The following is an 11613-nucleotide window of genomic DNA, read 5'->3' on the forward strand; positions in this document are numbered from 1 at the left end:
CTTATGGCATTTTGTTGTGTGGACTATGACAGTGCATCACAGTTTATCTTCCCTGAAATCAAGCATGGGAAAAATCACTCTGTGTCAAATCCTGTCTCTCCATAGCAAGGAAAGAAACATATGAGAGGACTATCTAGATCGGCGACACTGAAAAAAATATTGTTGCAGTAATTCCTTAAGTAGTTAATATTAAACAGATATGCCAATCTCAAGTCCCATCATAAAATTATTCAAACAGATACCTCAGTTTCCCAAAGAGTTTTTAATATTCAATTTTAGGATAGAACAGAAACCATATCTTGTATACCCTCCATCTTTCTGGAAAAATCTCAGCTATTGTTCCCCAAATGAGACTTCATATTATGGCTTAAGACATCAAGAGGAGATTTCCCTATAAGCAATGATTAGGGCAGAAAAATGTCAGACAGAAAGGTAGTTTTCCGCTTTGAAAATATCAATTCTGGAAGACAAGATCCTTTCCCCTCCCCTCTTTTTGTTCAGTGATGGGGATCATGCCCAAGGCCTCAAGCATGTTACAAGAACTCTGCTGTAAAAAAAAAATAAGGTAATGAAAAATTTATGACTTTTCATAGTCTCAACGTCATATCATTGTAGAATTTTAAGTATGATGTAATAATTCTGGAGCAAGAAAAAAAATGAATATTTTTGGCTCTGCAAAGGTATAATAACCAAAAGTTTGTAGAATGGATGAAACTGCTAAATCTGTAGCAGATAGAAGCAACGTGATGAACCATGTATGGTAGAGAGACTTGCATTCGTCATTTCAATGTCACTGAACTGGCAATATGGCTCAGCTGGTAAAGGCACTTGCCACCAAGCCTGATGACCTGAGTTAGAAAGTTGTCCTCTGTTCTCTGCACACCTACTATGGTGTGCGCATGCATGCACGCATATAAACAAATACATGCAATCAAAAAAATCACTGTCATATGTGTTCTAGCCATTTGATGCTTAGTGTAACATTAATGGCACAAAGTGTGATGGTCCTGAGAATAGAACATTTTTGGATTAAAAACTATCTTTTGTGTTCTGACCTGTTTTGTCTACATTTTCATATTCTTTTAATGTCTAGACAACTTATCAGCCAAGAAAATAAAGACAATGTGAATATTCTGTTTATATTTTATAATAGTTTAACATTTAAAATTATGATTAAAAATCAAGTAGATTAAGATCAATGTTCTTCTGGTCTCCAAACTCTCCATGCATGGCAGAAGGGTCTAAAATAAAATAAAAGGAATCTCCAACCTCCAGTCTTCTGAGTTTGTTTCTCTATCACTATTGCATGATAAATAGGGAGCACCACTTGGAATATCACATAAAAAATGATGCAGAGACCACATCAGGGAGCATCTGAGAGAGGGGCTTGGCTGACAGGTATACCTGCTATACTGAAAAGGCAAGAAATAAAACCCGGCAAGGATTGTATTTTGGTTCTTCAAAATGCACTTTTTATTCACTTTGACACAGATGATTTTTTAAACAACTGGGACAAAATATCTTATACACGTTTTGAGATGGTTGGCAGCACCTGCCACAAGAGGATTGTGGGACACCTCAGGATAAAGTACAGACGGCTGAGGCAGGTACAAAGACACCTGAAATTCACCAATCCACTGAAGACATGGAACCTGAGGCCCCCTGAAAGCCAATGTGACAAGAAACTAAATATAAATATTTTGTATGGAGTTTTAATGGACTATTGAAAAACAGTATGCTTCCAATTACAAGTACATTATTCCCAAAGTCTAGTGTTCAGTAAAAAACACCTATTGAAAATATTCCACCGCACATTCTACATACAGTCAATTTCAAAACACATATGCACAGTTCCTGGGACCACAGATGTCAGGTTTTGGTGGGTTTTTTTTTTTAATCTTACCCAAACTACATGTCAGTACCCACTGAGTGTTACTCATCAAAATGCCACTGTTTTGTCACTTACTGCTAAGTGCTTGACATTGTGATGTAACTTGGTAGCTAAAAAATAAGGCGTATGTATGGCTACGAAGAAAGGGGCTTCAGCTTACCTGCCAATCAAATTAACACTTGCCTCAATGGACAGGATGCCTATGAATTGAATCCCCGTGTACTTTTAGTTTTACTCAAATGACCACATGCCACTCTACAGAGACAAATAGTTTTCGTGAGCTGATGGAGATCTTCATGAAGGCCTGAGATCTACAAATAGAAACTAGTGTAAGCAGAGTGCAAGAAGAAAGAGAAGGCCCCGGTCTCATGCACTTAAAAACAATTACCATTTGTTAGTTCTGACATACAGAGTTTCACCCTAACGCGATTGTTGCAAAATGACTGGAGAACATTGAAACCAGTGTGGCTAGCTATAGGCATAGGCAGGATAGGGTTGTGGGGGTCCCAGTGTGGCTAGCTATAGGCATAGGCAGGATAAGAGTTGTGGGGGTCCCAGCTCTGGCTTTGACTTCTGGCATCTAAATGAATTGGACAATAGGGTCAGGACTATACAATAATTGGAAATACTGAGTAAGTCTGGGTTGAAATGCTGTCCTCCTCTTGTCTATGTGGCCAAAAAGTACCAGAGTTCTTAAAGCACATAAGGTCCCACATGTAAGGCTGATTCCGTGTGTGGCTACAATGGAGAATTCTGGGCTGTCTTCCTGTGAATGCTCCCACCCCATCCCGGGCCTGAATCTCTTTTGGGGGGGGTCTTTTCTAACTGTCCCTCTCTACAGTGGGTCACAATTTTTATCATACATGTTTAAAGCATAGATTAAAACCTATGCAGCTCAACCCAGAAAAACCAAATGACACACTCATAATACATTAATATATATTAATTATATAATAATATAATTGGCAGTCGTGGTATTCAAAAATTGTCAAACCATTCTTTGACCATTGTGTCTTTGGAATATTTCTATTAGTGGTTGTTGTTAAAGGCTAATCCCAGAATGGCTTGAGGATTTTTATGGCCCTCTCTATAGTCTTAACTATTGTTTTCAGAGAAATCCAAGCAGAACATGGCACTGACGTCGTTTGTAAGTTCAGAACTTAAACCTGGAGGAACCTTATACCAAACATGTAGCCAGTACAGAAATTCTTTTTACAGTATTTTAACAGGTGCTCATCCAGGGACTACTTTTCCTGGGAGGGAGGTCACTATTAAGGCAGTCTATTTCACTTTTGAAGAAATCTAATAATGAGAAATTCATTCTAACCCAATGTTTATAAACCTCTGCTCTGTTGCCAGTTTTAATGTCAGACTTTGGCCAGCTGAATCGTCCGGTGAGACATCAGATCCTTCCCCTACAACGCACAACTGAGCGAAGGAAGTTGGGAGAAAAGCCCATTACTCTCCAATCTTTTCTGGAGCCTTCCTGAGCCAGCATGGTGAACCATAGGATCGTCTAAATTGTAGGCAGAGAGCACTGCACCCAAAGTCACATACTAAGTAGCATCACTAAATTGATAAGCTGTCAAGGAAGCAACATCTCTATGCAGCAGCAGCAGCAGACTTAGGAAGGAAAAGCAGGCCAACCAAGTATTTGCAGAGGGGGTTGGCATAGTTAAGCGTAATCCATTCGCTAGTGTCCTGTGACTCAAACACATGGATTAGAACCAAACTCCAGTGTCATTAGCGCAATGCTTACTGGGATGATTTTGCTTAGGTTCATATGAGAAGAAACCATACGTGAGGATTTGAACATGTCAGTGTGTATTTTTATACATCTACATTTCTAATCATCACCACCTTTTATCTAATTCATGCTTAGAAATCATTGCTTCCATTGTTATTTTTGCTGTAATACAGCTCAGAATCTTATTTTTCCCTTTGGTAGAAATGTCATAAATTGCTTGGCAAGAGTCTGGTGGTGGCATCTGCTAGCTACTTAATGGAACACTTTAAGCTCTTTCACTCCTTCATGCGGCTGGGTTCTAGGTTTAAACTGTGATTTAAAAACATGTAAATCTCTCAGGACTAAAATCAGAAATGTCCTGAGACACACAAGAAGGGGAAAATAGCAGAAATCACGCATAATACACTTGGCTCAATAAAGCTTTTTTTTTAACTGCTCTACAATTTCAATTTGAAAGGTTCTGTTTCAAAAGTAGAACCTTATCTTTTACCCTCACACGCACGCACATGCTTTTGTGTGTGTGTGTGTGTGTGTGTGTGTGTGTGTGTGTGTGTGTGTGTGTGTGTGTGTGAATACCACCAGAGGGCACAGTAGTTCTTACGCTACAGACTAACCAACTTACTGCACACTTTTGAACAGAGTCCCTACATTTAACAGCATGAAGAACTTGCTTTGGAGCTACTGTTCAAATCAACGGTGTGGCCTAGCATGCAATGTTCCAGTTGTTCCTCTACAGCTAAAACCTGCTTAACAGCTTCTTCAAAGGCCACTGTCACATTGGTATCATCTTTGGCACTTGTTTCTAGATAAGGATAATTTCCATTCTCCATGCACCAGGCTTTTGCCTCCTCAGTCGTCACTTGCCTATCCTCTTTGTCTACCTTGTTACCCAGAACCACAAAGGGGAAATGCTCCGGCTCCTTTACATCCGCATAGTAAATGAATTCTTTTTGCCAGTTACCAAGGTTCTCGAAACTCTGCCGGTCATCCACACTGAACGTCAGCAGGCAGCAATCTGCTCCCCGGTAGAATGGTGTTCTAAGGCTCTTGAAACGCTCCTGCCCTGCAGTGTCCCAGATCTGAAGTGTCACAAAGCGTCCATCTACCTCCAGATCTCGATTTAAGAACTCTACCCCAATGGTGTGAAAAGCCTGGGAGTCGAACTTGTTGGTCACATAACGGTTCATAAGTGAGCTTTTCCCAACTCCACCATCACCCAAGAGGATGACCTTTAGGAGAAGGGATTTCCCACTCATTGTTGCAGCACCAAACAGGGAGAAGTTTGCAAACAAAAGAACCTGAAAATACATGAAAGGGTAGGAAGGAAAATAGTTAAACCTGAGACAAATCTACCTCATAGAAATTTCCCCTGAATTATAAGGCCCCTGATAATGATCTTACATGATCACTACTAAATTTAAAAAAGGGAAAGGAAGAAACCTCTGTTGATAAAATAGGGAAACCTGGCCTAATTTTTTGAGGCTTCTTACCTGGGCAAGGGATGGCTGAAAGCCATGAGTAAGCCAACTCATAGATGGCTCCATAATTTGTTCAGGTGTGACACTGTTCTAGGGGAGAGAACCTAGGACAGGTGTGCCACTCAAACGCGTGAGCATATTAGCTTCTAAACGAGATACAAATGCAAAACTTATTTGAGGTTTTAATGTTTGCTTCTTGGGGACCTAACTGTAATTGGAAGGTATATAAGCTGTATTCTTGATTCTCTCAGTCAAGACCTGGGTAGCAATTAGACTGGACCCATATTCTTGGAAAAGAGAAAAAAATCAACTTTCTCTAAGTATTTCCTCCCATTATACTTGCATTGAGATGGATACTCTAATATTTCATATTTTTTCTTCATGGTACAATGACACTTAAGTTTATGACAGTTGACTAGTATCAATGTAACAGGTATTATCCGAAAGAGCACCTTATGGTATTCTTGAATTTAGTTTTTATTATCACAAAACCAATATATGAAAAATTATGATAAAATCTAAAGCACCAATAATCATCATGTAGCATTTTTCTTTTACCTACATAAAATATTTATACATGGGCAACTTAGAATACATGTTAAAATAAAATATTCTGTTAGGTATTGTCACATTGGGTCTATGCTGGAAACTCAACAATGCTGATATTAATTGGGTAAAGTAATATTTATTATGCAAGAGCCTCAAAAGAAGGAAACCTAAATACTGATCAAAGAAGTGCATGCAAAAGAAATTCTAACAGCAATACACTTAAAAGGTCATTCAAAACCGTAATAGTCCTTAACATTATTTTGGAATTATTTTTAAAATTATAGTCACTTTAACAGAAGAAAATGTAAAATATCAAAATTCATAGCGTGAGCTCATGAAATACTTACCCAGCTGGGTTTTTCACAATTTCAGCCTTCTCCTTTGTCCTTCTTGTTGATTTATTCTTTTATTAGGGTTCTAAAATCAGAACGGGGAGCAAATTTTTAATAATATATAATGAAATGGAAATGAGTCTATAGAAAAAAATATATTCAATTCAGGGAGAAATCCCATAGCAATCTCAAGTAACCTGTGGGGAATCCTCACAAACACACTTAAAAGTTCAAACTGTTACAGGTGTTTAACATGATCATTATCTAAATGTGTAACTTCAATTTACCCTAATCTGACTGTACTCTGTGTGGTTTTTTTTTTTTTTTTAAAAAAAAAAACTGTTTTGTGTTGTCTTTCGGCTGAATGCTCTATTCAATGTAAAAGTAAATAAAAGCAAATAGGTGATATTCCAAGAAGTAAAATTTGGTAGCGTGAAAGCAGAGAAGTTTAAGATAAATCAGAGGCGACTTTCCTTCCCTTTATACCTACCAATAGTCCCACTTCAAAAACCACCAGTGCACCCACCCATCTGCCTTGAGGCAGCCTGCAATTGATTCTCATAATCAGAGGAGAAACCATTAATATGTTTATGGACTTATACTTTCTTAGCTAATTATTTGATTCATAGTTGATGGTATCGGTCTTGAAACCAAGGTTTTGGTTGGTTGGTTTGGAGACAAGTTCTCTCTATATAGCCCAAGATGGTCTGGAGCTCACAATGTAGCTTGAGATGGCCTGATTCTTCTGCCTCAATACTCCTGAGTGATGAGATTACAGGTATTCACAATCATGCCTTACTTGAACACAGGTTTTAATATTTAGCTGTCCTTACTACAAACACATTCGCTTAATATTAATAGTTAATTTGGCATATATTTATGAAGCAAAAACTAAAATAGCGGTCCAAAAAGACAAATAATTCCTATGCTTGTTAAGTATGTTTGTTGAGGGATAAAGAAGCTGTTTAAAAAAACAGCTCAGTTGTTTAATTATCTTATGTTGTTTTGCAAAGCTAATCAGGTATTTGTTGACTATCTAAATCAGTAGCTAAAATGGAAGCCTCATCTCCTAAATTGCTAAGCTTTATCCTCCTTCTTAGGCTAAATCTACTCTGTAGAATCTTAAATTTTCTACCATTTCTGTTTGCTTGATTTTTGTCCACACTTTTCTGCTTTCAAATTTCTGTCTTTTTGGAACTATAGCTCACGTGACAAATATTTCTTGAAATTATGGTGAACCAGATTTGTTAGCACAGTTTTTTATTCTCCTTTTTGTTTGGCTTTGCTTTTGATAAGCTGGAGAAGGCCAAAGGACCTCAGTGGGCTAGGAAAGTCTTCTACCACTGATCTATGGTAACACTTCATACTTTATTTTTAATGTTAGTCTGCAATATAATTTCACAGTTCAAAACTCTTCAACTCTCATTTTTAAAAGCAACATAAGGAATTAAAAATTTGCATAAACTATACATGACTGTTATAAATGGTAGATACCAAACAAATTTCCTTAAGTATCTAGAAAACAGATGTTAACGCCATTATAACTCACTAACTCATTTTCCTAGCTGTGGATAAACTCTTTAGATAGGCCAAAACCACAGTGAATATGGAAACTAAACGCCCAGCTCCAGGAATAATGATGAGTATTAATGACAATCTGAGAATTCTCTAGTTCGTAATGTGCACACATAGTTCTAGGTACATAAACTATATGGTATGGGGAAAAGAGGCAAAATAAGGTCCTCCTTGCTGTTATACCATTCCTTTGTTTTATGGAGTTATTAGTTCCTCCTTGTTCTTTAGCGTGTAACAATGCCTGGTGAACATCTGCATGTTGCATAGAGTCTCTGTGTTTAAGGGGTCTTCAGGATCTTCTGGTATAACCCTTCTACTGATGTTTGAGAAAGAATTGAGTACCTACCATGTGCTGTACCATTACCAAGGGGATATTCTACACCAGTGATTATCAACCTTCCTAATGCTGCAACCTTTGAATATAGTTCCTCACGTTGGGGTGACCCCTCCAATGCCCAATTGTTTTTTTTTATTTGCCCAATTGTTTGGTTGCTACTTCATAACTGTAATTTTGCTACTATTTAAATCGTAATGTAAATACCTGATATATGCTATATGACCCCTTGAAAGGATCATTTGACACCCCAAAGGGGTTACAACCCACAGGTTGAGAACTGCCACTCCACAGCTCCACATTCTCCCCCATTTTCAATGCCCATTTATTTGCTAAAGATAGAAAAAGACACAGTTTAGGCGGGTTTTCTTGCCCTTAGTCATGATATCCTGCTGACTTGGCTTCAAACGCCCATTCCGACTCCTCTACTTCTAACTCCATGTTAAAAATTAGAATCCTGCTGTGTTGCCCAGGCTGGCGACAGGATCGGGGTCTTAGACAATTTGGTAGACTATTTGAATGCACTGAGTTTGACCCTCCACACCATATAAAACCAGGCATGGTGACAGATATGTATAACTATAGCACTCAGGAAGTGGATGCAGGAAGATCAGAAGTTCAAGATCATACTCAGCTACCAGAGTTCAAGTCCATTCAGGGACAATAGGACTTGCAGAGAGGAGTGAATGCTTGACAGGTATAGAAAAGAGATAAGGGTGTGCTGGATGTGAGAAAAATCAGAATGCATTCTAGAGCTGTAGAAATAGTCAATGATCAAATTTAATAAAAATTATTTGGGAATTTTGAAAAGGAAAATAAAATATTTTCCACTAGTCCTTTACAGTAAAAAAAAAAAAAACAGAATATGAAAGTCCCCAGCACACAGAAACGGTTAATATTTAAGGAAATGGAAGCAATTATAACCCTTCAATCATTACATATTATATATTTGTATAAAATGATCATATTATGCCCCCAAAATAGTCCACCTTTTATGTCTCGATAAAACAAGTTATTATTTGCAGTTGATATTATCACACTGCTTGATGTTGTTAACGGACTTCTTTAAAAAAAATGTCTTTCCTTCACAACTGATTTAAAGGTCCTCTGCTTGTGTGTATTTTTGAAGCCTCTTCAGTATGTGGTCCCAGAATACATCATAGAAATAAGCAATAAATATTTATGATTTAACATATTAGGTAGGTACCCAGAACTAATGCCTTGGAATTTATGACAACAATCCATCCACGATCCTGTAGGACATCCAAAGGTTATCACATACAATGTAACTAAAAATACAAATTATGAATTTATCTGGATTCCTTTCTAGACAGGACTTAACAAATTCCACCTGTTGAAAGTCCATGGAAGCTTTCCATTTCCCTATTGCTACACTCACATCTTAAAATATATATTTCCTACATTATCTCTATTCCTACCAAAACAAGAGGAGAATAATGATATCCACTTTGTTTTCAGTGGATGCTGTCATCCCTGTTATTATGTTTGAAGGTGAGGATAATTTATGTTAGTGCATATTCAAATTGAAAAGAGCCATGACAGTATAAAAATCAATTAAATCAAATCCCCTCCCCCAGGAAAAGCCAAATTTGGCCAAACATAGAAAGGAGAAAGCATTAAGCAAAGAGAGGACTTCTTGATAACAACAAATATATCTAACGTGAAGGTGAAATTCAGTGTGGTTCCCATATTATGCTAGATCTGAACCGAATATTCATTTTTCTTTTCTTTCTTTTTATTTTTTTAATCCCTGGGAATCAAACCTAGGGCACTGTGCCTTAAACACTAATCTACACCTCCAGTCCTTGGACCGTAATATTTATTCTAATTTTGGTTCCATTCAGAGAAATAGCTGGCTTTGACTTAAATGTTGTCTTGAATAACAAGATGAATCAGGAATTCATATAACCAGTATTCTTAGCTCCCTATTCTTCAGTGTAGTTGAGATCTTTTGAATCAGCTATGTTTGCACCCACACAGCCTTCTTAAGATTACGGTATTTAGTTGGGGGTGCTTGAGATTGGGAGCAGAGAGAATAAAGCAAGGAAAGGTTGAATCTTCTAAAATAACGCATTTTATTATGATGATGGCAGCGCCAGCTCATTTTCCATGGGGTAGAAAGACGCTCACAATCAGTAGCGCAGGTTGTTTAGGAGCAAGTCTTGACAGGGGTGTGTACTGCAGGGCTTGGTGGGGGAAGAAGGGGGGGGCAGATAATGGCTGAGAGTGGTCTTCACGGGGGAGGGAACATGCTTGGAGCTATGAGGAAAGCCCATCTTGTGGAGACATGCTGATTAGGGCTATTCAGTTGGCTGTTGAATCCTGAAATATTATTCAGAAATACTGCACCAGAGAAATGGGTGTGGCTTTTTTTAATGTATGTGAAAATCAACACAAGAAAGAAATGATTGATCTTTGAGACCCTCTAATTTAAATGGTGTAGGTTGGTTGCTTCCCATACAACCTGATGCTGAAAAGGGGGCTTGTTTTACGGCGGGGAAGCCCTGTGACGCACTCAATTTACTTTGCAGAGTTCAGTTATCAGCTACACCCATGCTACAAAGTCTAGATGCCATAGCTGTCTGCCACCGAAATGCTATTCCTAACTTCATGCTGGCATTTACATCATATATGCAGCCAAGTGTTCAGCGTGGAAATGCATGTCTAATCTTTCATTCCTCATAACAGTTCTGGGCCAATAAGCCCAAAGACATACTTGATAGGAACTTGGCACTGTCCCCAGGCCACGTCTTCCTTAATAGGGTGCCTGGAAGTAAAGGTTTTCAGGACACTAATAAAAGGTCCTTAGGAGACCAGGAATGCTGGCATAGCCACAAGGGAAACACTGCTTCAGTATTGGGAACTTAGAAAGTGAAACGTCACGCATAGTCCCAACTACCTCAGACCCAGGTCCTCTCACCTCATCCCCAGCTCCTAGAGCTAGTGGACTGTGGCGCATGCGCAGTGAACCACACCCGCTCCCAACGGAGCCCTGCGCCTCTCTGCCCCGCTCTGGTAGCCACTCCAGATTACTCAGCAACGCCCCCCTCCACCGTCCCCTACCTCCGACTACAATCTCGGCAGCTTCTAGGCCCCTTGACTGAGGGGCCAGTGGCCCCGGCGATGACCTAAGTTGCCCTTTCTCCCTCTTCCCCACAGGCCCCCCACCTCCTGGCCTCCCGGGTCCAGCAGCCCTCGCCCCCTCTTCCTATCCCCATGCAGACACCTTACCCAACACAATGGGAAGGAGAAAGGACAGGGCTACCGATGCCGGGCAGTTCAGTTCTGCGCGCCTCTAGCCTGGCTCCTCAGCGACCAGGTCACAGCTCGCGCTGTCGCCTCGTCCTCAATGGGGCAGCAAGTGCAGCTTGGACCTCGGTGGCCTGACAGCTGCCGCTCGCTCCCGCCGCTGCCGCCGCGCAGCGTCTTCTCGCGCCCGCGCCCGCCAGGGGAGGGGGCGGGGCCCGCGCCGCCTCCCCGTGCCCCCTTCTTGACGCTGGGGACCCACTGTAGCCGCCTCCTGTAGGCTCTTGTGGAGAGTGTTCCCTGGCTGTCTTGCACTTCCTTCTCTTCCTTCATGCTCAGTTATCCAACCCGGATCTCCCTCATCTTTCTTCCCCTCCCAGCTGATTAGAAGCCACGGTGACAATGGACCATCAAATAACTACTCTCGCAGCTTAGCATCT

At 39.9% G+C, this 11613-nt stretch overlaps 1 protein-coding gene across 1 annotated transcript; it reads right to left on the reverse strand.

Annotated features, from left to right (window-relative positions):
- Positions 1 to 1457: 1457 nt before the first annotated feature.
- On the reverse strand, positions 1458 to 11380 carry LOC121436886 (ras-related protein Rab-9B). Its single transcript, XM_041636789.1, has 3 exons — positions 11159 to 11380; positions 6013 to 6082; positions 1458 to 4936 (listed from the first exon to the last, which is right to left on the reverse strand). The coding sequence occupies exon 3, from the start codon at positions 4892 to 4894 to the stop codon at positions 4289 to 4291; it is 606 nt and encodes a 201-aa protein (XP_041492723.1). The 5' UTR covers positions 4895 to 4936; positions 6013 to 6082; positions 11159 to 11380; the 3' UTR covers positions 1458 to 4288.
- Positions 11381 to 11613: the final 233 nt, after the last annotated feature.

The sequence above is a fragment of the Microtus oregoni genome, unplaced genomic scaffold (assembly GCF_018167655.1).
Source record: "Microtus oregoni isolate MIOR12 unplaced genomic scaffold, Mior012 000050F_006, whole genome shotgun sequence".
NCBI lineage: Eukaryota > Metazoa > Chordata > Mammalia > Rodentia > Cricetidae > Microtus > Microtus oregoni.